Below are 18891 nucleotides of genomic sequence, written 5' to 3' on the forward strand. Positions count from 1 at the left end.
CTCTCTCACCCTCAAACTGAATTTGGAATTCAACCATATTATGGTCACTCATTCCAAGGGGATCCTTTACTAGGACATTTTTTATTAATCCTGTTTCATTACACAGGACCAGGTCTAAGATTGCCTGCCCCCTGGCTGGTTCAGTTATATACTGCTCAAGGAACCCGTCCCTAATACACTCTATGAACTCTTCCTCAAGGCTGCCATGCCCAATTTGATTAGTCCAGTCAATATGAAAGTTAAAATCCCCCATGATTATAGCTGTTCCCTTATTACAAGCCCCAACTATTTCCTGATTTACACTCCGACCAACAGAGTTGCCACTGTTAGGAGGCCTATAGACTACGCCCACTAGTGACTTTTTCCCCTTCTTATTCCTTATCTCCACCCAAACTATTTCACTGAGATGGATAGATTTTTGAACTCTAGGGGAATTGAGGGATATGGAGATCGGGCGAGAAAGTGGAGTTGAGGTCGAAGATCAGCCATGATCGTATTGAATGGCGGAGCAGTCTTGAGGAGCCGTATGGCCTACTCCTGCTCCTAATTCTTATGTTTTTATATTCTTATGTTCAGTCATGCCCAATAACAGTACGATTCCTTTCACCCTAGAATAAACTGCATGTGTCCAAAGACCAACATTGATATTCATGTTAAATAACCTTGCAGGATCACCAGCTACTACAGGGACACTCTGCACACAAAGATTTCGAAAGGGTTTATTTCAGAAGGGTTACTGTTGGTTTACATAAATGTCTACACATAAATTATCACCCTGCTGTGAGCACCTAGTGCCACCTCTAAATACTCTCATACCTACTCTAGAGCGTCCACAAGGTCCTCCCCCAGTGGCTTCCGCACTTTTCCTTTAAAGGCTGGGCCCCTAAGACTTACCGTTTTGTCCTTTTCGGCAAAGCTAGGGCATGAGGTAGCCCGCCAGTGAGTCATTTTCTGGTCTGTTCTTTCCACATGCATCTACTTCTGCTCACGTGCTCAGTGAATCACTCATGCAGACCTCTCTAACTCTCTACTTCTGCTCACGTGCTCAGTGAATCACTCATGCAGACCTCTCTAACTCTCTACTTCTGCTCACGTGCTCAGTGAATCACTCATGCAGACCTCTCTAACTCTCTACTTCTGCCACATGCTCAGTGAATCACTCATGCAGACCTCTCTAACTCTCTACTTCTGCTCACGTGCTCAGTGAATCACTCATGCAGACCTCTCTAACTCTCTACTTCTGCTCACGTGCTCAGTGAATCACTCATGCAGACCTCTCTAACTCTCTACTTCTGCTCACGTGCTCAGTGAATCACTCATGCAGACCTCTAACTCTCTACTTCTGCTCACGTGCTCAGTGAATCACTCATGCAGACCTCTCTAACTCTCTACTTCTGCTCACGTGCTCAGTGAATCACTCATGCAGACCTCTCTAACTCTCTACTTCTGCTCACGTGCTCAGTGAATCACTCATGCAGACCTCTCTAACTCTCTACTTCTGCTCACGTGCTCAGTGAATCACTCATGCAGACCTCTCTAACTCTCTACTTCTGCTCACGTGCTCAGTGAATCACTCATGCAGACCTCTCTAACTCTCTACTCCTGCCACATGCTCAGTGAATCACTCATGCAGACCTCTCTAACTCTCTACTTCTGCTCACGTGCTCAGTGAATCACTCATGCAGACCTCTCTAACTCTCTACTTCTGCTCACGTGCCCAGTGAATCACTCATGCAGACCTCTCTAACTCTCTACTTCTGCTCACGTGCTCAGTGAATCACTCATGCAGACCTCTCTAACTCTCTACTTCTGCTCACGTGCTCAGTGAATCACTCATGCAGACCTCTCTAACTCTCTACTTCTGCTCACGTGCTCAGTGAATCACTCATGCAGACCTCTCTAACTCTCTACTTCTGCCACGTGCTCAGTGAATCACTCATGCAGACCTCTCTAACTCTCTACTTCTGCTACGTGTTCAGTGAATCACTCATGCAGACCTCTCTAACTCTCTACTTCTGCTCACATGCTCAGTGAATCACTCATGCAGACCTCTCTAACTCTCTACTTCTGCCACGTGTTCAGTGAATCACCCATGCAGACCTCTCTAACTCTCTACTTCTGCTCACGTGCTCAGTGACTCACTCATGCAGACCTCTCTAACTCTCTACTTCTGCTCACATGCTCAGTGAATCACTCATGCAGACCTCTAACTCTCTACTTCTGCTCACGTGCTCAGTGAATCACTCATGCAGACCTCTCTAACTCTCTACTTCTGCCACATGAGATCATTATTTCTGTGCTGGTGCTTAGAAGGGTAAGAGTGAGTGACAATGCATCTTCAAGAGGGTTCTCGCCTCAGTCTGCCTGGCTTCAGGCTTATGTTGTCCGAGGGACCTACAGAAAGAGCAGACGGACAAGGGTAAGCGGTAGCAGATGAATGGCAATGCGATACAGCACCAGGTTGTCATGGTGAGTGTGTGCTAGTGAGTGTGTGATTGAGAGAGTTAAAAAGAGAAAAGGAATGGAAGATGCGCAAGTGCACTGTAGTGAGTGATCTACAGCCCAGCTATCTCCAATGCTGTGTGTCGTCCTCTCTGCCGATAATGGCAATGGCTGCCTTCTCCTTTGGTGTCAGAGTTTTAGTCTAGAGGAACCTTCTGTTCTCATTGATTATGTACCAGCTTCTCCTGCAAGAAGAATGGAAATGGGATAGTGTGTGCCCTAGTGAAGGGTTTCCAAGATGTGTGCGGCAGCTTAGCATAGTTTGCATGCTGAGAGGAAGACGCAGCAAGTGTGGCCAAGGTAGGATATTAGTTGTGAGGGCAGTAGCAGCTGTTGAGTGAGTGCAAACAGGAGGAGGTGTAATGCACTGTCCCATTGTGATTGGAGGAGAGGCAGGAAAACTAGGGAGGTAAGGATTAATAGTGCTCGGGATAAAGTAGGGTGGTTCAGTAGGTTGGCGAGCCTTACGCTGTCAGGTTGTTAAATGTCTTCCTGCACTGCAGCCAGGTCCTTAGTTCAATGCTTCTGACATTGATCTGCTCAACCAGTTCTCTCCAATGTTGTTGGCTAATTTGACAAGGTACTCATCATCCATTAGAGGGAAAAAAGAAAGACTTTGTGGATGTAACTAGTGGAGTAGACAAAGGGGAACCGGTAGATGAGGCGTATTTGGATTTTCAGAAGGCCTTCAATAAGGTCCCACACAAGAGGTTGGTGAACAAAATTAGGGCACATGGAATTGGGGGTAATATACTAGCATGGATTGAGAATTGGTTAACAGACAGAAAACAAAGAGTAGGGATAAATAGGTCTTTTTCAGGATGGCAGGCTGTGACTAGTGGGGTACCGCAAGAATCGGTGCTTGGGCCCCAGCTATTCACAATCTATATCAATGATTTGGATGAGGGGACTAAATGTAACATTTCCAAATTTGCTGATGACACAAAGCTAGGTGGCAGTGTCAGTTGTGAAGAGGCTTCAAGGGGATCTCAACAGGCTCAGTGAGTGGGCGAGAACATGGCAGATAGATTATATTATGGATAAATGTGAAGTTATCCACTTTGGTAGAAAAAACAGAAAGGCAGAGTGACATGAATCTTGCCATTCATGTAGAAATGACTTATGAAATAATACTGGGCGGCCTGTGGTGACGCTGTCCAGGGAGAGTATAAATACTCGGGCACGGGCCCAGCTTGCTCAGGACATTTTGTAAACAGGAACTAGTGAAGGACAACTAGACTTCCATGTTGTGAAACAGTTGATTAAAGCCTCGTTTAATACTCAGACCAAGTGCCTAGTAGTTTTCTTATGTCACAGAGTATTTCCTAAATGGTGAAAGATTGGGGAATGCAGATGCTCAAAGGGACCTGGGTGTCCTTGTACATGAGTCACTGAAAGTGAATGTGCAGGCGCAGCAAGCCATTAGGAAGGCAAATGGTATGCTGGCCTTCATTACAAGAGGATTTGAGTACAGGAGAAAAGAAGTCTTACTCTAATTATATAGGACCTTGGTGAGACCACACCTGGAGTACTGTGTACAATTTTGGTCTCGTTACCTAAGGAAGGATATACTTGCCATAGAGGGAGTGCAACAAAGGTTCACTAGATTGATTCCTGGGATGGCGGGACTGTCGTATGAGAAGAGATCGAGTAAACTAGGCCTGTATTCTCTTGAATTCAGAAGAATGAGAGAGAATCTCATTGAAGCATACAAAATTATTACAGGGCTTGATAGGGTGGATGCTGGGAGAATGTTTCCCTTGGCTGGGGCGTCTAGAACCAGGGGCCACAGCCTCCGGATAAAGGGTAGGCCTGAGAGGAGAAGAAATTTCTTCACACAGAGGGTGGTGAATCTTTGGAATTCTCTACCCCAGAGGGCTGTGGAGGCTCAGTCATTGGGTATATTCAAAACAGATGTCGATAGATTTCTGACTAGTAAAGGCATCAAGGGATACGGCGATAAGGCCGGTGAATGGAATTGAGGCAGAAGATCAGCCATGATCTCATTGAATGGCGGAGCAGGCTCGAAGGGCCGAATGGCCTACTACTCCTCCTATTTCTTATGTTCTTACTTGCATTTATACAGCGCCTTTCATAACCTCTGGATGTCCCAAAGCGCTTTACAACCAGTAGTTGCTGCTGTAATGTAGAAAAAGCGGCAGCCAATTTGCACACAGAAAGGTCTCATAAACTGCAATGTGATCATGACCAGATAATCTGTTTTTAGCTCATTGCTGTTGCTCACTTTCTCTACGAGCACCTTCATAACTGCGTTGGAGAATCAGAGGCCCTTGAATGATGTCATGTTGCCTGCTCCTTCAATATTTGCTCTCCATTAACCACCTTTGAAAAGTGCCTCTCCCCTTTAAAAGCTGCAGGCTGCTGCCCCGTCTGATTTCCCACCCTCCTAATTGGCGAGCTAGCTTTAAGAAGCGTACTTAGCACTGGCAGTTTGCCTATTCAGTGTAAATGAGGCCTGACCACAAACACTGATCAGCCTCCCGCTGACTGCATGGGGCAGGCAGAACAGACATCTGCCCAATAAATGCTGAAAATGAAAATCATCCCCATTGAAATCAATTATTGTGTCTTTACTGCCATCAGGTGAGATCAACTGACCCATCACATATCAGTGATCTTCTCCTTCTGTATGGCTCAATGCCATATTACAGAATGCAGCTACCCATTAAATTATAGTGATTTTATCCAAACTTACCTCACCGGTCCACAGAGTTTCAGAGCTTGAGGGCAGCTGGCACGTCTGAGAGTTTCCTAGATCGTACGTTCCAGGAGGTGGTCACTGCACTGCCTCAGAAGGTGTAGGAGGTGAGGGAGTGGGTAAGCACCAGACAGGGTAGGAGGAAGACACAGCTAGAGCAGAAATTGCCCAAGCCAGTGGTACTCATTAACTGGTTCTCAGTTCTGAATACCAGGGAGGGTGACGACTCCTTGGAGGAATGCAGTAAGAATCAAACCCCCAGCACCACGGAAGATTTGACTGCACACAGGGGAAAAAAGAGTGTTGTAGTCGTAGGAGATTTGATAGTTAGGGACATAAACAGGCGTTTCTGTAACCGCAAACGTGATTCCCAAATAGTATGTTACCTCCCTGGTGCCAGGGTAAAGAATATCACCGAGTGGGTGCAGGACATTGTGTGAGGGGAAGGGGAACAGCCAGAAGTCATGGTCCATGTTGGAACCAATGATACAGGTAGAAAAAGTGTTGAAGTCCTTCAGGCATAGTTTCAGGAGCTAGGAAAATATTAAAAAGCAGGATCTCAAAGGTAGTAATCTCAGGATTACTCCCAGTGTCACGTGCTAGTGAGTATAGAAACAGGAAGATAGTGCAGGTAAATGCATGAATCGAGAAGTGGTCCAGGAGGAAGAGTTTCAGATTCTTGGGGCACTGGGACCGGTTCTGGGAGAAGGGGCACCTGAACAAAAATACAGTAGTAGTAGTAGTGGAGACCTTAATTACTGTATGTAGACTGGGGAAAACATAGTGCTAAGGGGTAGGGAAGAAGAGGAATTTCTGATATGTGTACAGGAGAACTTTCTTGATCAATATGTCTCCAGTCCAACAAGAAAAGAAGCAGTGTTGGATCTGGTTCTGAGAAATGAAGTAGGGCAAGTTGCACCTGAACAGAGCCGGGACCAATGTTCTCATTGAGTGAAACCAGAAAACAGCAGAAAGGAGCAGCAATGAGATTAGAGGACAGGGAGATATAAACAGCAGTAAAATTAGAAATATCCCCAAAATTGCAGGGATCAGATTGAGGAAAATAGCAAAAGTGACAAAGACGGTATTAAATTGTAAGTACATCAATGTCCGTATGTTGCCACATGGGATTATGACATGGTTGCACTAACAGAGACATGGCTCAAACAAGGCCAGGAATGGGTTCTTAATATTCCTGGTTACCAAGTATTCAGGAATGATAGAGAAGGAAAAAGAGGAGGGGGTGTGTCAGTATTGATTAAGTATGATGTTACAGTTCTAAATAGAAAGGATATGATAGATGGTTCAAAGACTGTATCTATTTGGCTTGAGTTAAGGAACAGAGTTAAGGAACTGTTACATTGCTGGGAGTTTCTTATAGAGCTCCAAACAGTGAGAAGGAGATAGATGAACAAATATGTTGGCAAATTTCAAAGGCATGTAACAAAAATACAGTAGTAGTAGTAGTGGAGACCTTAATTACTGTATGTAGACTGGGGAAAACATAGTGCTAAGGGGTAGGGAAGAAGAGGAATTTCTGATATGTGTACAGGAGAACTTTCTTGATCAATATGTCTCCAGTCCAACAAGAAAAGAAGCAGTGTTGGATCTGGTTCTGAGAAATGAAGTAGGGCAAGTGGAGTGTGTTACAGTAGGAGATCATCTAGCTAACAGTGACCACAACATAATTCGTTTAGAGTAATTATGGAAAGAGACCAAAAAATATCGAAGGTAAAAATGCTAAACTGGGGAAGAGCTAATTTCGGTGATTTAAGAAGGGACCGAGCACAGGTAGATTGGAAAAGGCGATGTTAGGATAAAGCAGAAACTGAGCAATGGAAGGCATTCAGGGAAGAAAGTTCAGGTACAAACTAGGCATGTTCCTTTGAAGAGAAAAGGTAGAGTATCTAAAGCTATTGCGCCCTAAATGACAAAGGAAATAAAAATAAAAATTATACAGAAAAACAAGGCTTATGACAAATTCAGTTAATAATCATGAAGATTACGGAAAGCACAGGAGGGAATTGAAAAAGCTAATATGGGAGCAAAGTGAGGTTACGAGAAAAGATTAGCAGGCAACATTAAATTGAACCCTAAAACATTTTATAAACATATAAAGTGTAAGAAGTTAGCTAGGGAAAAATTTGGGCCTATTAAGGACCCAAAGGGAAGTCTTCATGTAGAGGCAGAGGTCATGGCTAAAGTATTAAATGAGTACTTTGTATCTGTCTTCAAAAAGGAAGTGGATGATATGAAGGTTACACTTCTTCTTTCGTATGGTAGTAGCAAAGCAAATCAAATGTCAATATCTAAGTCAGATATCCAGGCCAAACCTTCCTGTGTAACAGTGTGGATAGCTTGAAGGCTGCCTACCAATTTCTTCTGAGAGCAGTGTACAATGATGTGCTCCAGGGTCTGATTAGAAGCTCCACAGTCACATGATGGGGATGCTTTAATCTTCCATCTATGGAGAAGGTGGCAGCATCTAGCATAACCGGTTCTGAGGTGGTTGATGGTTGTCCACTGTTTGCGAGAAAGGTTTGATCCTTCAGGTTGTACTGTGGGGTCCTCTATAAGGAATCCATTTGGTATGTCACAGTTCTTCCAAGCATTTCGCCATCGGTCATCAAGGCTGAGGGGAAATCACTGAAGGGCTTCGGCGACGGTCCAAAATGGCCTTCTAGATTTGAGACAGGTTGGTGGTAGGTTGTTCAAGTCAGCCTGGATCAGCTTGTCTTTGCTGATGTAGTGGTTGTATTCTCTGGAGACTGCATATTCGCGGCATAGGTGTGATGGTGTGATGTTTGAAAGCTCCGGCAGCCAAGGTATTGATGTCGATAAAAGCGTTCCAGTGATGATTCTCATAGTAGAATTCAGCTGGACATCAACGGATTTGACATGCAGACTTGATAGCCATGCTGGAGAGCAGTAGTCCGCTGTAGAGTACCAGGACGAGTGCTGCTGTACGGAGGGTTTGAGCATCTGCTTCCCATGTGGATCCGGCGAGTTTCTGGATCAAGTTGACCCTACTCTTTAGTTTCCTCCCAAGGTTCTGGAGACGCTGCCTGTATGACAGGGTGTGATCGCGCGTGACTCCTAAATAGGAAAGATTTTTGGCATGGTTTACCTCTGTGCTGCGGTTTGCTTGATGGGTGTTAAGGTGGAATATCGAGGTGATGGTCTTTTGTGGGTTTGGCTGAAGTAGCCATCGGCAGAAGTAGGTCCCCATCCTCTGTAAATCACTGGTTAAAGTCACCTTGGTGACAGACAGATTCATGTTTTGCATGGCCAAGGCAATGTCATCAGCGTATACGGACTTTGGCCAAACCCACAATAAATTACACTAAAGGAGAAGAGGAAAGTTATGAACAGGATAGTAATAGATAAAGGAGACGTACTGAAAGTTGGTAAGTCACCTGGTCTGGATGGAATGCATCCTAGGTTGCTGAAATAAGCGAAGGTAGAAATAGCAGGGCCATTGGTCACAATCTTTCAATCCTCATTGGATACAGGAGAAGGGCCAATTCAAGGAAGTGGAGAGGGATAAACCAGAAAACTACAGGCCAGTCAGCCTAACATCGCTGGTGGGGAAGTTATTGGAAACCATTACCAGGGACAAAATAAACTTTTATTTGAAAAGGCATGGGTTAATCAAGGAGTTCCAGCATGGATTTGTTAAATGAAAATTGTGTCTGACTGAACTTGATTGAATTTTTTGATGACGTAACAGAGAAGGTTGATTAAGGTGGTGCAGTAGAAGTTGTATATATGGACTTGCAGAAGGCATTCGACAATGTGCCACACAGGAGCCTTGTTAAGAAGATGGAAGCCCATGGAATTAAGGGGAAAGTTATGGGATGGATATGGAATTGGCTCCGTGACCGGAAGCAGAGGGTAGTGGTGGATGGATGTTTTTCAGACTGGTTTGTAGTGGAGTTCCCAAAGGGTCAGTTTTGGGTCCATTACTCTTTGCAATTTTTATGAACGACCTGGTCTCTGGTGTAGGGAGCAGCATAAGAAAGTTTGCAGATGATACGAAACTTGGCAACATAGTAGAATATGATGAGGATAGTTGTAGGCTTCAGGATGACATAGACAGGATGGTTAAATGGGCAGAAGCATGGCAGATGGAGTTCAATGCTGAGAAGTGTGAAGTGATGCACTTTGGGAGGACTAATATGGAAAGACGGTATACTATAAGTGGCACGATTTTGAAAAGTGCAGATGAGCAGAGAGACCTTGGTATCCATATACACAAATCCTTAAAGTGCAAGTTGATAAAGTGGTTAAAAAAGCATATGGGTTACTTGGATTTATAAATAGACATAGAATATTAAAGCAAAGAGATCATGCTGGAACTTTATAAATCACTGGTTCGGCCTCAGCTGGAGTATTGTGGACAACTCTGGGCATCGCACTTCAGGAAAGATCTAAAGGCCTTAGAAAGGGTACAAAGGAGGTTTACCAGGATGTTACATGGGATGAGGGACTTCATTTATGAGGTGAGGTTGGAAAAATTGTTCTCCTTAGAACAGAGAAGGTTAAGAGATGACCTGATAGAGGTTTTCAAGATGATGAGGGGTTTTGATAGAGTAAGTAGGGAAAAATAATCCCTCTGGCGAGTGGGTCAATAACCAGAGGTCATAGATTCAAAATCATTGGAAAAAGATGAGGAGAGTTTTTTTCACAGAGAGTTGTCGGGATCGGGAACGCTCTACCTGAAAAGGTGGTGGAAGCTGATTCCATAAATAAATTTAAAAAGTAGTTTGACAGGTACTTGAGGATGAGGAATTACAGGGTTCTGGACAAAAAGCATGGGTGTGGGACTAAGCACGACTGCTCCTTCAAAGAGCCCGCACAGCCATGACAGGCCGAATGGCCTCCTTCTGTGCTGTAAGTTTCTATGGTTCTCTGATACTTCATTAATAGTGATATTTAATTTTAAAATGTCTTGTTTTTGCAAGTTTGCTTTCTTCTGATTTTATTATCGAAAACTTCTATTTTATATTTTTTATTGATGAAAAAACACAATTAAATATTAGAAGGAAATATCCCATCAGATTTTGCCCACGTGTCCACACATTTTATTTTACTGACCCTAAGAACCACTGATAAAGTGGACCCTTAAATGCAAGGACTATCACACTTGAACATATAATGAATATTTCAGTTCTATCTGTGACAGGAATCCTTTTTTAAATGTGAACACTGCAAGAAGAACAGTGCTGCTTAGTCACATTCCTGAAATTCATCTGAGACTTGAACAGTTTCTTTTGATAAATCCACAACATTTGTATCATAGTCTCTTACCACTTACTCTGTTGGTTTCAGCAAGGACAAAATGATTGTCTGCCTAAAGTCAAATTTGATCACAGTTTATACTCAAAAAACAGAAATGGTGCAGGTGTTAGTGTTTAGATTTCTAATGTCCACAACCTTTGGTCCCAAAATGCAGCAATTTGATCAGGATAAATAATTAAGGTAAAAAAATTATATCTTTGACACTGCAGTTGAAGATCATGACTTCATTACTTGACTGGTTAAGACTGATAGCATTTTGGTTTGACATTTTAACCTGCCAATATATCATCGAGCATTGATTGATGTCAACCTGGAATCATCGATGAATTATTCCCTGCAACTCCTGTTCATGTCATTAAAGGGGTGGGTCACAAAGACATTTGGCTGGATTTTCTCTGCGGAGGCAGGATGGTGGCGGAATAGCTGGTTGCTCGGTTCCGGTCCCGCTCCCGGCTGCAGTTACTCTGTCAAAGGGATTTTCCCATGATTGGCCTTGTTAATCTTGTCCTGCGGGCTTCCCGACCAATTAACAGGAAGCGCGTCTGATGATGTCGTTTGATGACACGTCATCAGCCGGTTTCCTTAAATTGACCACAGCCACATTGAGTTTGACAATTGTTCTGTCAGTGTTCTACAGCATTGAGGTGTTGCAAACACTGACAAGCTCTGCACAAAGGTGGACACTTGCACCCAGGCTCTCCAATGACTCCCTCCATATGCTTATGGAGGGAGTCACAGCATGCAGGGAGGTTCTCTTCCCTTCCAAGGGCGGAAGAGACCTCCCCAGGACACCAACACAGTCTGGTTGCACATTGCACAGGAGGGCAAGAGCAGGGATGTCATCAGGAGTCCTTGGCTGCAGTAGCACCAACCTTTCAATGATCTTAGTGGATCACAAAACTTCACTGCAAAGCCACACTCAAACTCACCCTGCTGTGCCACTCAACACATCCCCATCACTCTGCCTTCCCTACCCTTCTCCTGCACATCCTTACTCACACCAACTTACCTTATACCTCCACCCATCCCTCTCTATCTACATTATCACTTCCCCAGCTCACTAGCCACCCCTCACACTCACCCTCATCCTACTGTAAGCATACCAACAAACAACACACAAGGGTAGGCATTTGAGAGGGTTAGCCAATGACCATGTGAAGTTTCTGGTGATGTGTTGTCATACAGTGAAATCTGTATTTTCAACACTTCACCTTATTGGACAGATCTGTGCTCACCTTGAGAAGTGTCTTAGTGAGTTCCAGTGAATGTTGAGACATAATTTACTGACCCCCACCCCCTGCTGTAGTGATGTGTGTGCATGGAATGGCTTAGACATTAAAGGAATGCTTCACGGTGCTAGTGTGGGATGGTGTCAACCTGGCGCATCATGTGGCAGCCAGGGTTTACAGCATCAAGTGAAGTAAATCTGGCCATGGTGATGCCATCGCTGGCCTCCCGGGCAGCAATGTTGTCAGGGGCTGATGCCCTGTGTCCTGTGCATCATCAGGTGATGGCGGTGAAGGTTGGTGTTGTTGTTGGTGCTGCTGGTGTGTCTGGTGATGTTGGTGTTGGGGCTGAATGTGGAAGGATTCAGAGGCGCAAGGTGAGATTGTTTCAAGGGCACCAACGTGGCTGCAATAGATGACAGCTGCAGGTGAGATGACAGAAGCGATCTGTCAATGGTGAGAGAGGTTGTTCCAATGAGGTGGCACTGGACATAGAGTTGGATCTAAAAACTTGCAAGCTAAAGAAAGCTCTACGTGTCTTACAAATGCAGTAACCAACAGTTTCTGAGCTCTGAAACTGACCATCTGCAGCATGGCATCCTTTACACCACTTCTGCAGCTGTCAGCTTATCGGATACATCAGAGCAGATTCAACTCACGCCAAGGTGAGCTGGCATGTTCCCCGAGCAGCGGGTAACCCATGGGGGAGAACGTAAAATTGGAAGGAAGCCTCAAAATAGTATTAAATTAGCTCTTAACAAGCCATTTAATGATCTCAATTGTCTCCCCCGCCGCTTGGTGTCGGGTCAGTTCTGCGCAGACAGATCCGACACCTGGGAGACTCACATGGAGGCGGGTTGACGGAGGGTTTCCTATCCACTGTCAATCTTTGCTATTTTGACAGCAGACCCGCCTCCAAACCCACACTCTGAGCGCCAGCAATATCCAGCCCATTGTGTAAAGTCACGTTGTGGTTAGCATACTAGACGAGCAACCCAGAAATTATGGCCGGAATTTTCTCCAGGGAGGTGGGTTGGGGGCCTCTGAGGTGGCCTTTAATAGCAGGGCCTGATATGATGCGAGGCCTCGGATCCCGCCTGTAGCCAGCCAGATTGAAAGGCTGGCTGGCTGTGGGCGGGTAGGCCTGCAGATGCAGAGAGGGAGCGAGGGTTCGGTCCAGGGAGGGATCGCGGCAGGGCAGGATCAGGGATGGGGGGGTCAGGGATAGGCAGGGGAGAATGGGGGGATTGAGGATCAGCAGGGGTGGGGGGGGTCAACCGGAGCATCGGCGGGTGTTGGGGGTTCGGTTGGGGATTGGTGGGCGGGGGGGAGTCAGCCCAGGATCGGTGGTGGGGGGTGAGAAGATTGTGGCCGGCCTCCTCATCATCATCGGTGGGGTGCGGGAGGAGGCCTCATTGTGGGGATCGGAGGCCTTGTGGTAGGGTCTCCGATCGAGGGGGGTGACTTAGGCAAGGACCCTGGATCCAGGAAGTAGGTATAAAGCCAGCTACCTCCTGGATGCAGCAGTCTCCACCTCGGTTTAACTGCCAGGTTTCATGAATTGTGTGAAACCCGTCCACAGGCATTTAAATTCAAAATGGAGGTTAAAAATTGGCTTTCAGCCTTATTGTAATATTTAAATTGACGCTTCTCCCCCTGGGAGCGGGTTGGTCGTCCACTCCCCGCCCCTGTCCCACCTCCGTTAAAACCGGAAGTGGCAGGTTGGAGGCGGGATCAGGTCAGGAGTCCCAATTTTAACAATTTAATACACCCATGCTCCAAACCCACCCATTTTTTTAAAGGGGAAAATGCCTGCCAATGAGTTCAAATTCCACCATGCTAAGTTGTGAAATTGAATTCAATAAATGGGACAATTTATAAACAGAATCATGAGAAGTTTTCCCTTCCTGGGCCCATGCTAGCTGACATTGCAAATAGTTCCCTCTCCTCAGCTTTTGTCCCCCTCCATTTTAAAACTGCCATCATGTCTCTACTCAAAAATTCACTCTCAACCCCCTCCGTCCTTGCAAACTATTGGCTCATCTCCAACCTCCATTTCCTCTCTCAAGTCCTTGACCGTGTTTCTGTTGGCTGCAACTCCATGTTGGAATCTCTCTAATCAAGTCTCTTCCCTGCCACAGCACTGAAACGCCCTAATGGATTGCAACAGTTCAAGGAGAGCGCCCACCACCACCACCTCGGGATCTAGGGATGGGCAATAAATGCAGCCTTGCCAGTGCACTAATATCCTGCGAATAAATTAAAACAATGTACAGGGAAAGTAAGGTTCCATTGCTTTCCAGACTTAAGTCTTTCTCTTGCCTTCTGTTGCCTAGGCCCTAAGCTCTGGAATTCCCTGCCTAAACCTGTCCGCCTCGCTACCTCTCTTTCCTCCTTTAAGATGCTCCTTAAAACCTACCTCTTTGACCAAGCTTTTGGTCACCTGCCTTAATTTATCCTTATGTGGATTGGTGTCAAATTTTTTGTCTTGAAATACTACGTTAAAGGCGCTATATAAATACAAATTGTTGTTAATAATTGGATCATTCTGTACTTCTTATTTCAATGTCACTGTTGCACTTAACTACATGATGAAGTATATTTAAAATATATGTCAGGAGATATTGAAGAAAGTGCCTGTGCCATTACTTGCACATTGCTGCATGAAGACATTTGTAGAAAATCGGCCAAGACTTTTGAGGCAGCTAGTATTGATACTTTTCTGTTTGGTGACATTAGAATATATGAATGGTGCCTGGCGGTAGGATCGATTTTCATTTCTCATAGTTAGTAGATTTTCGCCAAATGTTCCAATAAACTGCAGCATTTATACACCACTGTTAAAAGAGACTGGGGTGTCAGCCTTTATTTGGATCCAGACCTGCTTCACGCAGGTTCTATTACTCAATGTCCAGCAGCTGTATTATTGAGCATTTAATTCCCCAGTCAGAAAATATAAGTTCAAAGCCAAACATTGACAGACATTTGAAATTGTCTGGCATTTTTTTCCATTTCATGACTAGGCTAAGAAGCTCAGCACTGGTATTTCTGTTCAACATTAAAGCAATCAACCACCCAAATAAAGATCAATAAATTATTTGCTCAAAAATCTCTTCTTCTAATCCCTTTGTACATGTAGCAAGGTCTACTAGATGTAGCCTTATTAAAGGCCCAAGCCTGGAGATGTATGTTCCAGTTACAATTCCAAGGCCAAGCAGGGCCTCCAAGCAACCTGAAAAGAGAGCTGGAGCTATCTAATAACTGTATTGCTGTGACCAGTCAATTACAATCAGACGTGTACAAAAGTAGAGTAGTAAAGTTTTGAAAAATTATTTTTTAAAAGCTTTCATTTAATTTGTATATCTTCAAATCACTCTAAAACTGAATACATTACGCAATTTGCAAAACTTGTGGTAATCAATACTGATAGAGTTTCATCACAAGATTCTCTAATGAAACGGACAGTAACACTTTTGAAGCCCCTCACCAGACCATTGGTAAAGAATCTCAAGGAGACTGTGTTCCGATGTTGTGAAAATGGTTACTTTTTTTAACTGAAGATGATTGTTAATGCTATTTTCTCTTTTCATTAGTCTATTTTAGGTGTCCAATGTGTAGTACAGAAACAGCTCAAAGCCTTTGTTACACTGGAGCACTTCGGTCGGATTTATGGAGGAAGTGGAGCTGGGTGTCAGCCAAAAGCACAGCTGATGAAATTTGCAACAGGTGGTTCAATCCTTGGCAAAGGGGTGAAATTTGCTGTGAGAGGAGGCAGAGTAAGCACAGATATCATTAGTGTTGCCAATGAGGATGGCCGGAGAGTCGCTGCGGTGTTAAATAATGCCCACTATCTGGAAAATTTCCACTTCACCATTGATGGTGTGGACACACATTATTTCATTAAACTGGGGCCTGCAGAAAGGGATCTCGCTATTTTGGGTCTTACTGGTGGAAGGCGAACCCTGGAGAATGGCGTTAATGTTACTGTGTCTCAAATTAATACTGTTCTGAATGGAAGGACTAGAAGATACACTGATATTAAACTTCAACATGGTTTGTTGTGTTTAAATACACGATATGGGACAACCATCGATGAAGAGAAGGCTCGTGTCTTGGAGTTGGCCAGGCAACGGGCTGTAGCACAAGCGTGGAATAAGGAACAGCAAAGGTTACAAGATGGAGAGGAGGGCATTCGCTCATGGACTGAGGGAGAAAAGCAGCAGCTGTTGATCACGGGCAGGGTGCAAGGCTATGACGGCTATTTTATAAAAACTGTTGAGCAATACCCTGAATTGTCAGACAGTGTAAATAATATCCATTTCATGAGACAGAGTGAAATGGGCAAGAGGTAACAGTAAAGGACCATGTGCCAACCACTTTGCCAAAGACAGCTGCTTATGTGGCCATTTTTCAGGCTGTGTTGTTACAGTTATTTTTAAAACTGTTGCATTGTAATTCCTGCAACGTGCTGAGGTTTTTTTTTCTTGTCTTCACACATTTTGCATTGAGCAGAAGGTATTTTGCAGTAGTGTGATCACAGTGGATTTTTGCTATTTTCTAACAATATGAGAACTGTGAGCTATTGGTTTACAGTCGGTTTCAAGGTCAGAACCAGGAGTGCAAGACGCATTACCAGTAAAGAAATGTGTTCTCCTAGTGTCTACTTAAAAATTCAAAGGATTATCATAGGCCTCTGTTGCTAATTCTTTGGGACTCCTTACAAGATGGATTTCGATGCAGCGAAGGACTACAGCTGCATTTTATATCGGCGCAGAAAGTAACAACTTGTGTGAGAACTTTCCGAAGGTTCTGATTTTAATTTGAGACAAATCTCAACCCTTATGTTTCTAACACTGTATTCTGATTGTGTAAATAAGCAAGGCTGTAAATAAATGCAAATGTAGATAACTTCTAGAACTACAGCAATGATCCTGTGTAGTCTTCAGTGGAAATAAAAAGGTTATTTTGTGTTTTGAATTTTTTTTACTTGATTTCAATCAGAAGTCATACTGTAGGTAAGTTGAAAGTCTGAAAACGTTTTAGTTTGGAGTTTTTTTTAATTGTATGTGTCTGTTTTTATTGCTTCTGTTTCTGTTCAATAGTTGTTTTCAGTTTAATTTAATTTTTTTAAGTTTGACTTTTTATTAAAAGATTTTTAAAAACTCCATATTTCTTTTGTTTACTCATTTATTCTTTAACTCAATTCATTGTTTAGTTTTAATCACAATGGGATTGGGTGGTGCAGTATAAAAATCCCATCTCTCACTCAACCAACATAGATATAATCTGCAGCACAAGAACCAAGAATTGAAAATCTTTTAACGCCTGTATCTAACTGAACCGGTTAAAGTGCGCACTTAACACTAATTATTGGCTGCTAATTTGTGTTGTTTTCATTCTCTAGGTTTTAAATAAGTGTTTAATGTTCTTTGAACTGGTCTAATGTGTGTTTTGGGATTGGGCGATGTTGGTGCGTGTATTTATATACATATATGCATCACAATATTAATATCTCATGATATTGTTATTGTGACCCAATGTGTTTTGACCTTAGGAGCAGTTTCATGATTATTGCTTTATCACTGTGCAATTGAAGCATCACAAAATCATTTACTGTTTAAAATATGGTGACTTATTTTGGGCAGATTTTTCTGATTTTATATTTGTTTAATTAGAAGCTGAAGTATCATAAATGCTGTGATATGCTGTTAAATTGAAGTATTATATGAATCCCCCAAATTTATAATATTGACCAATTCCTATTTATGTGTTCTTTTATATTTTTATGCATTTTGTATAAATATACTGCTACCATTTTTAGACCATAAGAACACCCTGTCTTCAGCAGATTTAATGTCTCCTTATAAGAAGTGGATCATATAGTGTGCACAACAAATAAAAACAGCTGTTAGCATACAGTGGGGGGTTAATCTTTGTATTTTTTGATAGTATTGATTCAATATATACAATGAAAGTGAACTAATAACTATTAACCCTTTAAATGTCAATGATGAGAATCCTCAGTGAGAAAAATTGCAGTTGGATATTTCTTTAAAAAAAAAAATCCCCTTTCAGAATAACTTCAGTGGATTGTGTTTTAATTTAATTTTATCCCTTTTTCATATGTTTTATTTCCCTTACATTAGGTATGTCCTGTGCCACATGCCCTTCCTTGTAGAAAGGGTAGGCAGGTGATGTTTTCCCAGACAACTGCTATTGTTTGTGTTCAACCAACCATTGGGAAGCAACTGCTACCCAATTTTCACATCATCTTTGTGGACGTTGCTCAGCATCTGCTCCGTGCCTTCCCATAACATCAACACCAAGGGAATTATCTTGTGGGAAATCATGGTGCAAGTATGCATCCTACCACTCTGGGGCACAGTGTTTTGGTGAACCTACATCGTGTGGGGCCATGGTGACAAACTCGTTGTAGATAATTAGCATTCCAATACAGGTTCAAACCTCGGCTTTAAATTTATTGTGGAGATTGACATTAAATGCTCACAGTAGATTAACAAGTTTCACTGGGAATGGTTTCACTCGCCGTGAAGCCATGAAGTAGCGGTCATCACATACCTGTGTGTTATAGCTAGAAATGATCTCATAAAGCTATGAGGAGAAGCTTTGATATAGTATTTGATCATGATGGAACATCAGTTCCACACTGTTTATCTAAGAAGACAACTGTATGGATGAAATAAAAAAAGAAAATGCTGGAAATACTCAGCATCTGTGGAGAGAGAAACAAAGTTAACATTTCAGGTTGATGACCTTTCATCAGAACTGGAAAAGAAGAGATATAACAGCTTTTACAACAACAACTTGTATTTATATAGCGCCTTTAATGTAGTAAAACGTCCCAAGGCACTTCACAGGAGTGTTTATAAGACAAAAATTTGACACCGAGCAAGGAGAAATTAGGGCTGATAACCAAAAACTTGGTCAAAGAGGTCGGTTTTAAGGAGCGTCGTAAAGGAGGAAAGAGAGGTGGAGAAGTTTAGGAAGGGAATTCCAGAGCTTAGGGCCTAGGCAGCTTAAGGCATGGCCACCAATGGTTGAATGATTATAATTAGGGATGCTCTGGAGGGCAGAATGAGAGGAGCGCAGATATCACAGGGGGGTGGGGGGGTGGTGGTTGCG

General features: G+C 43.3%; 1 protein-coding gene across 3 annotated transcripts in view; it reads left to right on the forward strand.

Moving 5' to 3' along the window:
* tenm4 (teneurin transmembrane protein 4) overlaps nt 1–17658 on the forward strand; it is a 934100-nt gene extending 916442 nt beyond the window's left edge. For all 3 annotated transcript variants that reach the window (XM_085998898.1, XM_085998899.1, XM_085998901.1), the window contains one exon: nt 15342–17658. In XM_085998898.1, the coding sequence (XP_085855024.1) occupies nt 15342–16100 (759 nt within the window). In that variant the 3' untranslated portion in view covers nt 16101–17658. The remainder of the gene's footprint in view (nt 1–15341) is intronic.
* Nucleotides 17659–18891: the final 1233 nt, after the last annotated feature.

This window comes from Somniosus microcephalus, chromosome 10 (assembly GCF_052327205.1).
Source record: "Somniosus microcephalus isolate GS21.2 chromosome 10, FLI_Smic_1.0, whole genome shotgun sequence".
Taxonomy (NCBI): domain Eukaryota; kingdom Metazoa; phylum Chordata; class Chondrichthyes; order Squaliformes; family Somniosidae; genus Somniosus; species Somniosus microcephalus.